This window comes from Carcharodon carcharias, chromosome 9 (genome assembly GCF_017639515.1).
Source record: "Carcharodon carcharias isolate sCarCar2 chromosome 9, sCarCar2.pri, whole genome shotgun sequence".
NCBI classification, from domain to species: Eukaryota; Metazoa; Chordata; class Chondrichthyes; order Lamniformes; family Lamnidae; genus Carcharodon; species Carcharodon carcharias.
In genome coordinates, this window is record NC_054475.1 from 83,213,035 (window position 1) to 83,231,379 (window position 18,345).

General features: G+C 44.3%; 1 protein-coding gene across 1 annotated transcript in view; it reads right to left on the reverse strand.

Moving 5' to 3' along the window:
• The window catches only part of trmt2b (tRNA methyltransferase 2 homolog B), a 41,219-nt gene that overhangs the window by 10,315 nt on the left and 12,559 nt on the right, over nt 1–18,345 (reverse strand). Inside the window, exons 6-11 of the mRNA XM_041194781.1 lie at nt 10,953–11,023; nt 9,899–10,045; nt 8,633–8,727; nt 7,052–7,266; nt 4,543–4,644; nt 3,596–3,715 (exon numbers count right to left, since the gene is read on the reverse strand). Coding sequence (XP_041050715.1) covers nt 3,596–3,715; nt 4,543–4,644; nt 7,052–7,266; nt 8,633–8,727; nt 9,899–10,045; nt 10,953–11,023 — 750 coding nt within the window. The remainder of the gene's footprint in view (nt 1–3,595; nt 3,716–4,542; nt 4,645–7,051; nt 7,267–8,632; nt 8,728–9,898; nt 10,046–10,952; nt 11,024–18,345) is intronic.

Genomic DNA, 18,345 nt, shown 5'->3' on the forward strand with positions numbered 1-18,345 from the left:
TCAACAGCAAAGACCTCTGAGAGGTGGCGGCACAGTAGTATACAGTCAGGAGAGTTTCCCTTGCCCTGGGAGTTCTCAACATTGACTCTGGGCCCCATGAAGTCTCATGGCATCAGGTCAAACATGCGCAAGGAAATATCCTGCTGACTATCACCTACCACGGTCCTTTAGCTGATGAATCAGTACTCCTCCATGTTGAACATCACTTGGAGGAAGCACTCAGCGTGGCTAAGGCACAGAATGTACTCTGTTTGGGGGACTTCAATGACCATCACCAGGAGAGGTTCGGTAGCAGCACTACTGACTGAACTGGCTGAGTCCCAAAGGACATAGCTGCTTGACTGGGTGTGCGGCAGGTGGTGAGCGAACCAACAAGAAGGAAAAACACATTTGACCTCGTCCTCACCATTCTACCTGTCGCAGATGCACCTATTCACAATAATATTGGTAGGAGTGACCACTGCACACTCTGTACCACCACCATCAAAGGGGAATCAATCCTGGTTTAATGAAGAATGTGGGAGGGCATGCCAGGAACAGCACTAGGCATACCTACAAATGAAGTGTCAACCTGGTGAAGCTACTACATGACTACTTACAGGTCAAACAGCGAAAGCAACATGCAACGGACAGAGCTAAGCGGTCCCACAACAATGAATCAGATCTAAGCCCTGCAGTCCTGCCACATCCAGTCGTGAATGGTGGCCAATTATATAACTAACTAGAGGAGGCAACTCCACAAATATTCCCATCCTCAATGATAGGGAGCCCAGCACATCAGTGCAAAACACAAGGCTGTGGCATTTGCAACAATCTTCATCCACTGGTTGGAGTCATACCTAGCACAAAGGAAAATGGCTGCAGTTGTTGGGGATCAATAATCTTGGTCCCAGGACATCACTGCAGGAGTTCCTCAGGGCAGTTTCCTAGGCCCAACCATCTTCAGTTCACAGAATCACAGAATAACACAGTGCAAGAGAGGCTCTTCAGCCTATCGGGTCTGCACCGACACGTGAGAAACACCTGACCTACCTATCTAATCCCATTTACCAGCACTTGGCCCATAGCCTTGAATGTTATGATGTGCCAAGTGCTCATCCAGGTACTTTTTAAAGGATGTGAGGCAACCAGTCTCCACCACCCGCCCAGGCAGCACATTCCAGACCGTCACCAACCTCTGGGTAAAAAGGTTTTTCCTCACATCCCCGCTAAACCTCCTGCCCCTCACCTTGTACTTGTGTCCCCTCATGACTGACCCTTCAACTAAGGGGAACAGCTGCCTCCTATCCACCTTGTCTATGCCCCTCATAATCTTGTACATCTTCAATCAGGTTGCCCCTCAGTCTTCTCTGCTCCAGTGAAAACAACCCAAGTCTATTCAACCTCTCCTCATAACTTAAATGTTTCACCCCAGGCAACATCTTGGTGAATCTCCTCTGCACCCACTCCAGTGCAATCACATCCTTCCTATAATGTGGTAACCAGAACTGCACACAGTACTCCAGCTGTGGCCTCACCAAGGTTCTATACAACTCCAACATGACCTCCCTACTTTTGTAATCTATGCCTCGATTGATAAAGTCAAGTGTCCCAAATGCCTTTTTCACTACCCCACTAGCATGCCTCTCTGCCTTCAGAGATCTATGGACACACACACCAAGGTCCCTTTGTTCCTCAGAACTTCCTAGTGTCATGCCGTTCATTGAATACTTCCTTGTCAGTTGCTTCATCAATGACCTTCCCTCTATCATAAGGTCAGAAGCAGGGATGTTCGTGGATGATTGCACAATGTTCAGCACCATTCGTGACTCCTCAGATACTGAAACAGTTCGTGCCCAAATGCAGCAAAACCTGGACAACATTCATGCCACAACAGGTGCCAGGCAATGATCATCTCAACAAGAGAGAATGCAACCATCTTTCTTTGATATTCCATGGCCTTATCATTGCTGAATCCTGCACTAACAACATCCTGGGAGTTACCATTGACCAGAAACTAAACTAGACCAGCCATGTAAATACTGTGGCTACAAGAACAGGTCAGAGATTGGGAATTCTGCAGCGAATAACTCACCTCCTGGCTCCCCAAAGCCTGTCCACTATCTGTAAGGCACAAGTCAAGACTGTGATGGAATATTCTCCACTTGCCTGGATGAGTGCAGCTCCAATAACACTCAAGAAGCTTGACATCATCCAAGACAAAGCGGCCCACTAGATTGGCACCACATCCACCACCTCCAACATCCACTCCCTCCTCCTTCGATGCATTGTGACAGCAGTATGCACCATCTACAAGATGCACTGCAGCAACTCACCAAGACTCCTTCGATAGCACCTCCAAAACCTGTGATCTCTACCACCTGGAAGGACAAGGGCAGCAGATGCACAGGAACACTACCACCTACAAGTTCCCGTCCAAGCCACTCACCATTTTGACTTGGAATTATGTTGCCATTTCTTCAATGTCACTGGGACAAAATCCTGGAACTCCCTCCCTAACAGCACTGTGAGTGTACCAATGCCACAGGGATTGCACCAGTTCAAGAAGATGGTTCGCCACCACCGTCTCAAGGGCAGTTAGGGATAGGAATAAAAATTCTGACCTAGCCCACGTCCCATGAAAGAGTAAAAGACAATGACTAATTCAAGGGAAACATTTTCTCAGCATCTACTCTGTCAAGCCCCTTAAGAATTCTGTATGTTCCAGTTAGATCATGTCTCACTCCTCTAAATTCTGCCAACATAGGTTAGTTTAATCAATCAATCTCTCCTGTTAGCACAATCCCCTAATCCCAAGAACCAGTTTAGTGAACGTTCATTGCACTCCCTCTATGGCAAGTATGTCCTTCCTCAGTAAAGAGACCAAACTACAGTACTCCAGGTGTGGCCTCATCAATGCTCTGCATAAGTATAGTAAGACTTCTTTACTGTTATACTTCAATACCTTCATAAGGAAAGCTTACATGGTATTTGCATTCTGAATTGTTTGCTTCCTGTAATTGTGATTCATGTACAATATCCCCCTGAATGCAAACATTTCCCAGTCTTTCACCATTCAAAAATATTGTTTTTTCATTTTTCCTACTGAAGTGGATAACTTCACACTTCACAATATTCTATGTGGGGTTGAGGCCACAACCGGATCAGTCATGATCTTACTGAATGATGGAGCAGACTCAAAGGGCCTCTTTGCATCCTCCTTACCACTTACTTTCCCACCTAACTATATTGCCTGCAAACTTGGATATATTATACTCAGTGCCCTCATCTAAGTCATTACTATTGAATGTAAATAGCTGAGCCCCAAGTACTGATCCTTGTGGTACCTCTGGTCTTAAAGATAATTTGGATTTGTGCAATCAGGTGTGGGTGAATGGTATAAGATCTTTGCTACATTGTGCCATCCAGAGCTAGAACCTAGCACAGCATAACAAGATCTCTGACACACTGTCCTATATTTTGGCCCTGGCTCTGACTGGGTTGCCAAAGAGCAGGGATGGGTATGTATTTAACAATCTAGAATTTCATCTCACTTCATGAATGAGGTAAACAAGGTAAATGAAACATATTTTAACTAAAAGGTTACATCTCTTACGCAGTCCAGCCCGGGATGGATTCACAACAGCAACGAGGGCCTTGGCATCCTCCAGTGAGGGCAGCAACTGTGGTAAAACAATCTCTGCTTTACCCTTGAGGAACTCACAGTTATCAATACCTGCAAGAGGGAATAAGGAAAGCATAGGACATGTTAACTCCAGCTATGGGTAAAACTCAGGCTAACATCTGACCCCAGTGTTGACGCACATTGCAAACTGTGTCAGGATGAATGGGCCGTGCGTTTCAAACTCTTTCTCACTGCACAGATTCAGAATGGTCACTCACTGTGTATATTTTTAGGGACTATTCAACCCACCTATTTCCTTTTCTGTTATCTGCTGACTTCAGCCAAAGAAGGGCAGAGGTCAGGTCCAAAGCTCTGACCAGCAGCTGACTGTAAAGTGGTCCGCAAATCAATGCCAGCGACAGCTCTCCTTCTAAAGCTCTGGCTTCCTCAGGCAACGTACCTAATCTCTGTTTCTCTGCTGGAATTCTGATAAGATCAGGAATTAAATGGAGTTCAATAGAAAATTATAGAAAAGTGAACTTTAAAGAAATTGATGGCATACATGGAAAGGACTAGCATATGCTGGGAAAAGGTTGGGGCGGGGGGAAAACGGGGAGGGGTGGTGAGGGTCTGTAATATAGTGGCATGATAGGTCCTTAAAGGGCTAGAACAAATTAAAATTTCCAGGAGGATGGCAGCTTACTGAGTAACATGTAAATTCAGGCTGTGGGGAAAACAGAAATCTTTTGGCGTCTGGTTGATCCACGGTTCATCAGCCAGCCAATATCCACTGTTTGCACTAATGCATCAAAAATGGCCCCTTGGGTGAAGTCAACTTGAGGAAACCATGTTTCAGCTCATTCGCGTTCAAATTCTTGACACAAAGAAAGCAGGAACTACATGTAATTATTGGTAACACTGCCCCATCAGCAACATACCATTAAGCATGACATTGTACTGGGCATCCTCCACAGCCTGATCAATTAGCTCAATTCCTATCACTCTGGCTGCTCCTTGGCACACTGTCAAACCAACAGCTCCTGAAAAACAAAACAAAGCACTCAGTACTTACCAATGCATTTATGCACAATATTTTGTATCTAATATTCTCCTCCTGCACAGCAGTCGATGCCATGTTCAAATGACGCTTTGGCATTTTTGTCTTAGACACCTGCTCCAAACCATGTTTGCATAAAGGAATTAGGGTAGATCATCATTCTATTTCTTTCTGATCTGCGTGGCAATTTGTACCGATACCTCAATTCATCCCTTGACTTTCTGTACACTATGCAGCCTTAGAGCCATGTATAAAGTTTAACTGCCTCTTCCCATCAACTTCTACAAATCTTTAGCTGCTAATATGAACAGATCTCGGTGCTCTAATTTAATATTATTCCATAAAGGAGCAACTGTGCCGCGACACAACTCTGTCAAAATCTCAAGGCCTACAAATATAGCAAACATGAATTTTTTTTGATATTTATGCAAGGTATTTAGCTTGAGTTCAGCATCACAGGCCATTCCCACTCCCACCCAAGCAAACAAAATACTGCAGATGCTGGAAGTCTGAGATAACAATAGAAAAGGCTAAAAACACTCAGCAGGTTAGACAGTATCTGTGAACAGAGGAAGGTGGTGTTAATGCTTCAGGTCCACAACCCTTCATCGAGAGCTTTTGCTGAATATGTAGAGTACGTGAAGTATGGGGAGGTGAACCGCTGAATTTTTCATTATTCACAATTTAAGACACCAAGCATAGCTCATTAGCATCTTAAGTGCCTACTCTGTTGTAGAATCCCACTTGTCTTTTATCAAAAAACCTGCAGAGGCTCTCCCAGTTCCTTGTCGCAACTTTGATTGTAGATGAGGGTGCAAGAAGCTATGCTATATATATTAGGTATTTGGATTCTATTTTGTATTGAATGTTGCATTCTGTGATTAAAGACAATTCTTCAAGAAATTTTCTAAAATAGGCTGTATCTGGAGAATGTCAACAAGACGGCCTCAATCTCCAAGTGTGCTTACAAAGCTTTCATCATATAAGATAGATTTTTTTGCAATTCCTTATGTACTTCTGACCCACTGATAGATACATCTGTGTGTTTGACAACTATATGTTTACCTTTTCTGTACATGCAAGGGGGTGAGGCAGTTCATGTCCTGATGGCCATTGTGATCCGCAGGCAAGATAGCAAGTCTTGGCTAATGGTAATTAATAGAAACCAAGGGTAAAGGTCATGGTGGATGTATGATAAGAGATAAAAGCAAGAATTATGCAGCACAAAGTTAGGAAAACTGATGCTCCTCAGTTCAGCAACTATAATGTGAGGTCTCCCACATACCAATAAGTCAGTATTGGGAGGTCTGATGACGCAGTGGGTAGTGTCCGTGCCTCTGAGCCAGAAGCTCTGGGTTCAAGTCCCACTCCAGGACTTGATGGCTAAGGAAGGTGTATTCAGAACTCGGCCTAACAGGTTAAGTATTAACCTGTAAATCCTTCCAAAGCACGCCAATGAGGCGGCAAGAGCAGGAGAGGTTCCTGGTCAGCCACGTGGTGGAAAGAAAATTGGAGCCTTTACCACTCAGGCTCCTTGGAACCTGTTGGCTCAGTTGGCTGGACGGCCAATGTGGATCAGATTGGCCCCGACAACACGGGTTTTGTTTTGGAAATCAATCACAATCTGAATATTCCAAAAGGATATCTGAAGGCTTGGTCAGTATCCAAATGCATCATATGATGCAGCAAGAAAACATAGATAAGGAAGGTCACACCTTTTGCATCTTTGAACTTTACAGCGTGTCTGGGCCAACTGGTCTCCATATCCATGGGCTACAGAGAAAAAAAATATTGCCCAGGATTCTTGGTCCTCATCACTATTCAGTGCCATGCTGAACTATATCTGATGTGAGCTGGGGTATGGGATGTGAATTCTTGGCGAGCAGAGGAGTGGATTTGGCTATGGAGGCCCCACCAATGATCCCACACTGATGCTCACTAATCAAACTTGATAATGGAAAGTCGCCATTTGGGTCAGCTACAAGAGGGCCTTTAGTTCTTTTGGAACTGCCTTCAGGAATGGAGAGAAAAAAAAGGGGCAATTGAGAGGAAAACAGATATTGGACATCCAAGTTGAAACAATTACCAAAGCTGGATATGGCCAACGAGCCTCAGGCAACACATCAGTTCCTTCAGTGTCAGATTCATCAGCTTTGACCAGATTGTCTAAAAGATATGAGAAAGGAATAGATTGGGACTTTCATATGGATCAAGCACACTTCTTGATAAGTCAAAGGGGGAGTGTTATTGTCTGTCCATGAAGAGCCACCATCCTTTCCCAGCTAGAGTTAGTCAGGCACCTTGAGAGGTGAAAGAGAAAACAAACAGAGAAAATATAATACTTTTCCATCATTGTCAAACATCTTGATACACACCATAATCCCACATACCTGTACCACAGCAGACATCAAGCACTATATAGTCACCATCTGCTCTGATCAGGTCACGAACGGTTTGATACAGGACCTCTGCTCCTTCAGTGTTCACTTGGAAGAAGGCATCTGGAGAGATTCGGAAGGTCAGGCCCAATAGTTCCTCAAAGATATAGGGAGCACCATAGAGAAGCCGATAGGGTGACTCCTTGTGGAGGCAGCGGGTCATTGTGCTATCAGTGAAAACACACACCATTACAAAAGAATCTCCACATTAGAGAAAAAGGTTAAGGATTAAGAAAGGTATGGAGCCAACAAACCCATATCCTCCACAGATCATGGACAATTGTCTGTTGAGAGTACTGCCTTTTAGATGAGGCCTTAAAAACTGAGGCCTTGTCTGCCATTTCAGATGGTTCTAAACATTCCATGGTACTACTCAGTGTCCAGGCCAATATCTATCTCTAATCTAACATCACTAAAAGCAGATTATTGCACTGTCGTTTGCAGGACTTTGTTGTGTGCAAATTAGCAGTAAGATTTCCTTTTTATCGACTCTCATCATATTTTTCAGATTCCTTGTATAATTCTGGTTCACTTATAGATACATCTATGTGTTTGACAATGATATGTTTACCTTTTCTATACATGCAATGGGGAAAGGCAGTTCATGTTTTGTCTTGAGCTCCACAGCAGCCTTTTCACCGCCACCCAACCTCAGTACCACAAGACCACTAGTCTTTGGAATGCTGAGCTAATGGTAACTAATAGAAACTGAGGGTAAAGGTCATGGAGGATGACTGATGTCAAGACCTTTTAGCTAAGGGAAAAAGTAAGAATAAGGGAAAAAGTGAGAATAATGTAACACAAAGTTAGGAAAATTAACAGTTGGACACTCTGCTACTGAGCTTAGCAACAGTAATATGAGGTTGCCTGCAGCCTTCACATCTTTTGTCATCTGTAATGTATTGTCACATTACAAAAGTGTTTGCATTTCAAAGATATTTCATCATTGGCTATGCCTTGGTTCCCTGGGTTGGCAATTACCATCGATGAACCTTGGAAAAGATAAAACTCAATGACGTGTTCTCCCCACTCTCCAGTCGCAACTGAGCAAAATTGCAGAATATTAACCCAATTTTACCATCCGCATTTACAGTTTAGCCCAGTGTAATCCAAGTCAGCAAGAAATGATTACAAACTCCTTATGGTAAATGATCAGTTCTATCCACCCTCATCTTTGTAAACTTTAGTTTAATTCTTAAACAGATATTTAGCCAACTTCTGACTGCCAGATTTTTTTAGGGATGGTTGGGTGACCCCTATTGGCTCAGTACAACACCATCTCCCACACCAGTTGTCCTGGTGACTGATCCTAGCAAGGTTTGTGCTGAATCATTGGGTTGCTCTGTTTCATAAACCTGCGTCTACCTAGAATTGGGCTGACAGCACTTGTGACATTCCTGCAGCCAGGTATCTGAATGGATTAATAAACCAAGAAAAGTTGTTTGCTGATGGGTTGGAACTCTAATCATAAGTCCAAACTAGAGAGCAAGCTGTTTATCAGCATCAGCAAGGTTAAGAGAGAAGAACAAGTACCTCTCCTGAAAGTAGAGGGAGGTCAATTCACATACAGCTCCCGGTCCAGTGGTAAAATATTCCACCAATGATTTCTGATGTTTGCTAATTTCCTCCTGTAAAATCAAACAAATAAAATTCTCCAAGAACACTTTACATATCTACATACATCTTTTTCCTTGATCCCCACTCTCTCCCCAATGGAACAACCAAGTATTGAGCTCATCATATCACCACAGGACTTCAATGAATTCTGCCAAAACTGCTCAACAAATAAGTTGAAGGGGGCAACATCCCATCTCCTTTTAGTTCCCAATCATTAGTCAGGCACATAGGAATGGATAAAAGAAAAGGAAATCATGACTTAATTTACAAACTACAAGGAGGGAAGGTTTGAATCAAGCATACCCCAGGCAGCAGAGCAACCAAAAAGTACATGTCTTTCCTTAGGCTTACTGCCCCTTTGACAGTTTTATAGAAATCAAGAATGGGTTTTGAGGAATAGATGTCCCTTCCTGATTCACCGTCAGTTCAGGAGCTGTACTGAGGCTAGTTTGAAGAAAAGCTAAACCAAACCTCCAGACACAAATGGAAAAGACAACCCATATCCAACATGAATTGCACAAGCTGTAAAAATAGTTCAGTAGAAAAATTTTACTGTATTGTTGGAAACGCCTGAGGCAGAGATATAGACTAGTCAGCATGGCTCAGTGGTATCATTTGGACTTCTTACTCAGAAGGTTGTAGGTTCAAGCCCCATCCCCAGAGAGCTGAGCACAAAATCCAGGCTGACACCCAGTGTAGTACTGAGGGAGCTTTTCAGATGGTCTTTATAAGTTGTTGGCTGTCTGCCCTCTCATCAGTAGAAGAGATCATCTGATCACTATCACATTGCTGTTATTGGGCTCTGTTTTGCCCAAAATAACTAGTGTTTCCTACAAAAACAAGCGGCTACGCTTCAAAAAGTACTTTGCTGGTTATAAAGCATTTTAGGATATCTTGCAGTGATAAAAGGGACTATGTAAATGCAAATTCTAATCTATATTTTCTTAAGTCTCTCCTTAGAGAGAGAAGGAATGGCAAGTTGGCTCTGGTAGCCACAGGATGTTAGAAGTTAATCTCCTACAACACCATCTGCACTATGTAACATGGTGGTGCCAAACTGCACCTGCGGTTACATTCTGCTACATGAGGGAGTCTGTGATGTGTGAGATGCATAAATGATCAGATACAACCAACTCAATTGATCTTGTTCTCTGATAGAAAACCAACATGGCTGAGCAGTACCTTCTCCAGGTCCTGAGGATGGAAGTAGACAATGGCCATCACATCTCCCCTTCTGTTTGTGCGGACTGTGATTTCCCGCCAGTGTCCTCCTTCACGAAACAAGATGCAGGGATCCAGTGGAGAATGCCGGATAAACTGCTCATAACCCTATAGGGTGGTATAGAAGAGTGCAAAGCAAGTAAAGCAGCAAACCTTCTCCAACTAGGTTTTCTCCCTCTCTTCCTGAAGGAGTCGCCTCCTTGTTGGATTACCGTTCCACAGGTACAGTGGTCTCTGATGCCAAGGCCGAATGCTAATCACTCAGTAAACCTCACTGAAACTTTCAACTACATTAGGCCCTCCCCTGACATCAGCACCTTCATTTCCTAACACAAATCATCTGGTAACAGAAACCCTGCCCACTTTATCCACCCCAAGGTCAGTTGCACTGCCACACTGGCTACAGTCGGTTTACACACTGCAAAGTGGGGACTTAACAGGAGATCTTTCTGATCTGGCTGGGCTATTGCTCTGAGTTTTTTTTTATTCTTTCGTGGGATGTGAGCATCATTGGCTCATCCCTAATTGCCCTGGAGTTGGTGGTGAGCCACCTTTTTAACCGCTGCAGTCCGTTTGACTTTTCTGTAGCAGTTTTTTACAACTGAATGGCTTACTTGGCCATTTCAGAGGGAAATTAAGAGTCAAACCACACTATGGGTCTGCAGTCATTTATCAGCCAGACCTTGTAGGGGTGGCAGATTTCCTACCGAGGACATTAATAAATCATTTGGGTTTTTACTATCGCTGATAGTTTCAAGGTTGCCATTACTGATACTAACTTTTCAATTTGTGATTAATTATTAATTAATTGAATTGAAGTTCCAACAATTGTCATTGTGGGACTTCAACATTTGTCCCCAGAGCATTAGCCCGAGCCTCCAGTCCAATCACATTACCACTACCTCCCGCTGGCCAATAACAAATGGCCAGCTCTAAGTTTAGAAACTCATCTTACTAATTTTCCACATTTTCCAATCAAAAGTAACCCAAGGTTGCCCATAAGAACTTGACTTACTCTGGCTACTTGCTTGTGTTTCTCAGGCATGTTTACCAGGTGATCTGAATGGGTACAAACAATATTTCTCCCTGCAAGGAATAGATAGTAACAACTTGCATTTAAAGGCCGTCTTTAACATAGCAAAACACCCCAAGATGCTTCACACAAACGATTATCAGACATAATTTGACACCAGACTACATAAGATGTTAAGATAGATGACCAAAGGTTTGTTCAAAGACATAGGTTTTAAGGAACCTCTTAAAGGATGAGAAAGAGGTTGCGAGTGTTAGGGAGGGAATTTGCGATCTTATGGCCTGGGCAGCTGAAAGCATGGCCGCCAATAGTGGGACAAAGCAAGTGCAAGAGATCAGAACTTGGAGAGTTGTAGGGCTGCAATAAGTTACAGAGATAGGATGAAAAAATACGTACTTAGGCCTGGATTTATGCTCCCAGGTTAGGAGCACAGAGACAGGGCACCTACCGGCTCTGGTAAACTGACCTGGGAAAAAGAGGCCCGGAATTTGGAATTTTCATTCTGGGGGATGGGCTGGATTAGAAGTTGGACCTGTCTTAGCCCAGAACAAGTGCAGAGACTGCCAGGGTCCAGAGCCAGGCCTGCCTCTGTGCACTGGTACTTTATTAATGAAAAAGCCCTCCAGCCCTCACACCCCCTCACCTCCCACAAACTCCCCCTGCCCCATCCATGCCAATCTATACCAACTCATGCCCTGCACCTACCTCATGCTCCTCTACCCATCCCGTGGCCCCTTATACACCCTATGCCCCTTTAGCCATCCCCTATGGACCTTTGTACCCATGCTACCCTCTGCTACTCTACCCACCCTCATACCCACTATGTCAACCCATGCTCCCAACTCATCCTCATGGCCCTTTATAGCGCCTATGCCAATTTAGTGTTGACTATTGCCAACCCATTCTCCCTACCCACCATCCTTTGCCCCCTCCCCATGGTAACTCACCTCGCATCCGCCATGGGCAAACCTCATTAGCCATGCTGACATAGAATAGAGTTGTGTGTTAATAAATAAATGAATAAAGTTAATGATGCCATTATTATTTAAAAGAAAACATTCTCATTTAAAATGGCAGTGGCTGGGTTCAGGGGCACGACATCTGAACTCGGGTCTCTGCCGGCATTTTCGTGCAGAGAGCCTCTCCCATTGTGTGAAAATTCAGGCCTTAATGTCACAATTCTAAAGGGTATGCAGAGACAGAAGAATCTGCAGGCTCATGTGCATAGATCTGTGAAGGTGGCAGCGCACATTGAGACAGTAGTTTGGGATCTTGGGCTTTATAAATAGAGATATTGAGTACAAAAGTAGGAAAGTTAGGTTGAACCTTTATAAAATTCTTCCTTGGTCACAACTAGTGTACTATGTCCTGTTCTGGTTGCCACACTTAAGGAAGGATGTGAGGGTCCTAGAGAGGATGCAGAGTTCCTCAAGGTAGTGTCTGAGGCCCAACCATCTTCAGCTGCTTCATCAATGATGTTCTCTCCATCATAAAGTCAGAAGTGGGAATGTTTGCTGATGACTGCACAATGTTCAGCACCATTCGTGACTCAGACACTGAAGCAGTCCTTGCCCAGATGCAATAAGACAAGGACAACATTTAGACTTGGACTGATAAGTGGCAACTAACATTCACATCACACAAGTGCCAGGCAATGATCATCTTTAACAAACGAGAATCTAATTATCTCCCCTTGACATTCAATGGCATTACCATCACTGAATCAGTTACTATCAACGTTCAGGGTTACCACTGACCAAAAACTGAACTGGACTGGCCATATAAATATTGTGGCTACAACAGCATGTCAGAGGCTGGGAATTCTACAGACAGTAACTCACCCCCTGGCTCCCCAAGCCTGTCCACTATCTACAAGGCACAAGTCAGGTGTGTGATGGAATAATTCCCACTTGCCTGGATGATTGCAGCTCCAATAACATAAGCTCAACCCTATGCCCTGTTCTGGTTGTCACAATTAAGGAAGGATGTGAGGGTCCTAGAGAGGATGCAGAGTTCCTCAGGGTGGTATCTGAGTCCCAACCATCTTCAGCTGCTTCATCTTCTAGCAACTAGAAGGAAAAGGCATGGGAACACCACCACCTGCAAGTTCCCTTCCAAGCCACACGCCAATCTAACTTGAAAATAAACGCCGTTCCTTCCTTGTCACTGGGTCAAAATCCTGGAATTTCCTCTCAGCAGCACTGTGGGTGCACCTATATCACATGAACTGCAATGGTTCAAGAAGGCAACTCACCACCATCTTCTCAAGGGGAATTAGAGACAGGCAATAAATGCTGCCTAGCCAGTGATGCCCACATCCCATGAAAGGAAAAAAAGGTTTATCAAAATGGTTCCCAAAATGAGGGAACTTAGCCAAAAGGAGAAGCTGGGGTTGTTCTCCTCAGAGGAAAGGAGACTGAGGAGAGATTTGATAGAGATGTACAACAGTATGATAGATTTAGGTAAGCTAGATAAAGAAAAGCAGTTCCCATTAGCTGATGGTACAAAGCCTAGGGGACATGGCTTTAAGATTTTGGCCAAGACTTCCAGGGGAGATGGGAAGAACAAAGAAGATTCACTTGACTGATTCCTGGGATGAAGGGTTTATCTTATGAGGAAAGGTTGGGCAGGTTGGAACTGTGTCCATTGGAGTTTAGAAGAACGAGAGGTGATCTTATTGAAACATAAGATCCTAAGGGGACTTGACAGAGTGGATGCTGAAAGGATGATAGAGACTAGAACTAGGGGAACTAGTTTAAAAATAAGGGTATGTCACATTTAAGATGAAGAGAATTTTTTTCTCTCAGAGGGTTGAGAGTCTGTGGAACTCTCTTTCCCAGAAAGTTGTAGAGGCAGAGTCAGTGAATATTTTTAGCACAGAGGTAGACAGATTCTTGATTAACAAGAAAGTTAGAAGTTATTGGAGGATAGGCAGGAAAGTGAAATTGATGCCACAATCTGATCAGTCATTTTGATGACAGAGCAAGCTCAAGGGGTCGAATGGCCTATTCCTGCTCCGAAATCATATGCTTGTAAGTAACTTTTTAATGCAGCAAATGGTAATGACCAGAACTTTCTGCATTATGAGGATGGTGGAAGCAAAGACAATGAATGATTTCAGAAAGGAATGGATAAGCATTTGAGGGAACTAAACTTGAAGGTTCTACAGGGATAAAGCAAGGTAATGGAGCTGACTGGATTACTTGACAGAGAGATGGCATGGATGAGATGGGCCAAATGGGCTCCTTCTTAGCTGTAATAATTCTAGCAAGGAATGCAGCAACTAAAACATTTATTGGATTAAAATACGTGAGTGTGAGCAACCATTTGAAAACTGGGGCAAAAGGAATTGAACCCCATGTTTGTGAATTGACATGTCCCATGGATTGACTGCGTTTATTTCCTCTGTCTTCTTCTGCTTAAGGCTTCAAGCTTAGGCACCTCTTCCTAGAGGCCAAAGAATGACTGTCAGCAGACCATTTGAATGTGGAGGACATCACAACATCACATAAGATCCTGAGGAGTCTTGACAGGGTGGATATGGAAAGGATGTTTCCTATTGTGGGAGAATCTAGAACTAGGGGGTCACTGTTTAAAAATAAAGGGTCGCCCATTTAAGACAGAAACAAGGAGAATTTTTTTCTCTGAGGATTGTGAGTCTTTGAAACTCTCTTCCTCAAAATGCAGTGAAGGCAGAGTCTGAATATTTTATGGCAGAGGTAGATAGATTCTTGATAAGCAAGAGGCTGAAAGGTGATCAGGGGTAGACAGGAATGTGGAGTTGGAGTTAGAATCAGATCAGCCATGATCTTATTGAATGGTGGAGCAGGTTGAAGGGCCAAGTGGCCTACTCCTGCTCCTAATCCGTACGTTTGTATGAACCCAATCCTGTTCTCAAGTGAAATTTAAACATTGCAGTGAGAATCAGTTGTGTACTAAACAGAGCAGAGAAAATGTGATGCATCACAGCACTATTTCAAAACAAAAACAGAATTACCTGGAAAAACTCAGCAGGTCTGGCAGCATCGGCGGAGAAGAAAAGAGTTGATGTTTCGAGTCCTCATGACCCCTTGAAGGGGGCAGCCGATGCTGCCAGACCTGCTGAGTTTTTCCAGGTAATTCTGTTTTTGTTTTGGATTTCCAGCATCCGCAGTTTTTTGTTTTTACAGCACTATTTCAGTTCAACGTGGGAGTGGTTTGGTGTGGGCACCAGTTCACAGTTTCCCATTTGTGCTTTTGTTTTGGGAAGAACAAAGGTCAGCCAAGAGACGAAGAAGTGAATAAAATAAACTGGTGAACAAGCTATTCAAACTCTTCCAAGCCCGGATAGGTGGGTCTCTGCCCACTCATTCAGCCTATGGGAGTTTGTTGGACAGGGAGAGGGGCATAAAAGAAAGCGATATTTTTAAAACAGAGATGTGAAAGAAATTGCAACAGAATGCATCCCTCTCTCCATCATGAAACTACTGGGAATGAGAGCTGTGGATCTGACAGCCTCCTGCTAGGACATTAACCATTAACACAGTAACGCACACTGGCCAGGAGGACATCAATAATCCATTCTCAAAAAGAGAATTTTCTACTCTCTCGAAATTCGTTATAAAATTTATTAATTACAAATCTCTTTAGATCCCCAAAATCTACTTTCGCCACTCAGCCCTCTATCTAGCTAAACTAATTGCACTGATCTGCTTTCCTGCTCTATCCAAACAAATCCAAATATTTTCTTGTGGAAGCAGTGGACGTGGTTGAGGTTTTACATGAGTACTCAGTTCAATCTTCACTGGAGAAAAGGATGCTAGTACCGATGTCGTAGTAAAGGAGGAGGCCGTAGTCACATTGGATAAAAATTCCAGGTGGAATGCAGCCGAGGTTCCTGAGGGAAGGGAGGAGGGAAATTGCAGACTCTCTAACCACAATCTTCTAGCCCTTCTCTGCTGGTGGTAGAGGACTGGAGGATTGAAGATATTAAGCACTGTTTAAAAATCAGGAGAAGGATAAAAGAAGCAATTATAGGCCATCCAGTTTAACATAAGTGATAGGGAATTGTTCAGAAACAATAATCCAGAACAAAATTAATTTGCATTAGCAAATAAAGGTCAACACAGAATTGATAATGGCAAATTCTATTTGCCTAACTCAATTGAGCTGTGATGAATAAAGAGTGGGTTGATGAGGGCAGTGTAGTTGATGTTTTTTTATCAAAATGCATTTGACGAAGTACCACAAAATAGAATTACCTGGAAAAACTCAGCAGGTCTGGCAGCATCGGCGGAGAAGAAGAGTTGACGTTTCGAGTCCTCATGACCCTTCGACAGAACTTAAGTTCGAGTCCGAGAAAGAGTTGAAATATAAGCTGGTTTAAGGTGTGTGTGGGGGGACGGAGAGAGAGAGAGAGAGAGAAGTGGGGGGGTGGGTGTGGTTGTAGGGACAAACAAGCAGTGATAGAAGCAGATCATCAAAAGATGTCAACAACAATAGAACAAAAGAACACATAGGTGTTAAAGTTAAAGTTGGTGATATTATCTAAATGAATGTGCTAATTAAGAATGGATGGTAGGGCACTCAAGGTATAGCTCTAGTGGGGGTGGGGAGAGCATAAAAGATTTAAAAAAATTTTTTTAAAAATAATGGAAATAGGTGGGAAAAGGAAAATCTATATAATTTATTGGAAAAAAAAAGGAAGGGGGAAACAGAAAGGGGGTGGGGATGGGGGAGGGAGCTCACGACCTAAAGTTGTTGAATTCAATATTCAGTCCGGAAGGCTGTAAAGTGCCTAGTCGGAAGATGAGGTGTTGTTCCTCCAGTTTGCTTTGGGCTTCACTGGAACAATGCAGCAAGCCAACGACAGATATGTGGGCAAGAGAGCAGGGTGGAGTGTTAAAATGGCAAGCGACAGGGAGGTTTGGGTCATTCTTGCGGACAGACCGCAGGTGTTCTGCAAAGCGGTCGCCCAGTTTACGTTTGGTCTCTCCAATGTAGAGGAGACCACATTGGGAGCAACTAATGCAGTAGACTAAGTTGGGGGAAATGCAAGTGAAATGCTGCTTCACTTGAAAGGAGTGTTTGGGTCCTTGGACGGTGAGGAGAGAGGAAGTGAAGGGGCAGGTGTTACATCTTTTGCGTGGGCATGGGGTGGCGCCATAGGAGGGGGTTGAGGAGTAGGGGGTGATGGAGGAGTGGACCAGGGTGTCCCGGAGGGAGCGATCCCTACGGAATGCCAAAAGGGGGGGTGAAGGGAAGATGTGTTTGGTGGTGGCATCATGCTGGAGTTGGCGGAAATGGCGGAGGATGATCCTTTGAATGCGGAGGCTGGTGGGGTGATAAGTGAGGACAAGGGGGACCCTATCATGTTTCTGGGAGGGAGGAGAAGGCATGAGGGTGGATGCGCGGGAGATGGGCCGGACACGGTTGAGGGCCCTGTCGACGACCGTGGGTGGAAAACCTCGGTTAAGGAAGAAGGAGGACATGTCAGAGGAACTGTTTTTGAAGGTAGCATCATCGGAACAGATGCGACGGAGGCGAAGGAACTGAGAGAATGGGATGGAGTCCTTACAGGAAGCGGGGTGTGAGGAGCTGTAGTCGAGGTAGCTGTGGGAGTCGGTGGGTTTGTAATGGATATTGGTGGACAGTCTATCACCAGAGATTGAGACAGAGAGGTCAAGGAAGGGAAGGGAAGTGTCAGAGATGGACCACGTGAAAATGATGGAGGGGTGGAGATTGGAAGCAAAATTAATAAATTTTTCCAAGTCCCGATGAGAGCATGAAGTGGCACCGAAGTAATCATCGATGTACCGGAGAAAGATTTGTGGAAGGGGGCCGGAGTAGGACTGGAACAAGGAATATTCCACATACCCCATAAAGAGACAGGCATAGCTGGGGCCCATGCGGGTACCCATAGCCACACCTTTTATTTGGAGGAAGTGAGAGGAGTTGAAGGAGAAATTGTTCAGCGTGAGAACAAGTTCAGCCAGACGGAGGAGAGTAGTGGTGGATAGGGATTTTTCGGGCCTCTGTTCGAGGAAGAAGCTAAGGGCCCTCAGACCATCTTGGTGGGGGATGGAGGTGTAGAGGGATTGGACGTCCACGGTGAAGAGGAAGCGGTTGGGGCCAGGGAACTGGAAATTGTTGATGTGACGTAAGGTGTCAGAGGAATCACGGATGTAGGTGGGAAGGGACTGGACAAGGGGAGAGAGAAGGGAGTCAAGATAACAAGAAATGAGTTCTGTGGGGCAGGAGCAAGCTGAGACGATCGGTCTAACGGGACAATTCTGTTTGTGGATTTTGGGTAGGAGATAGAAGTGGGCCATCCGAGGTTGGGCGACTATCAGGTTGGAAGCTGTGGGAGGGAGATCCCCAGAGGAGATGAGGTCAG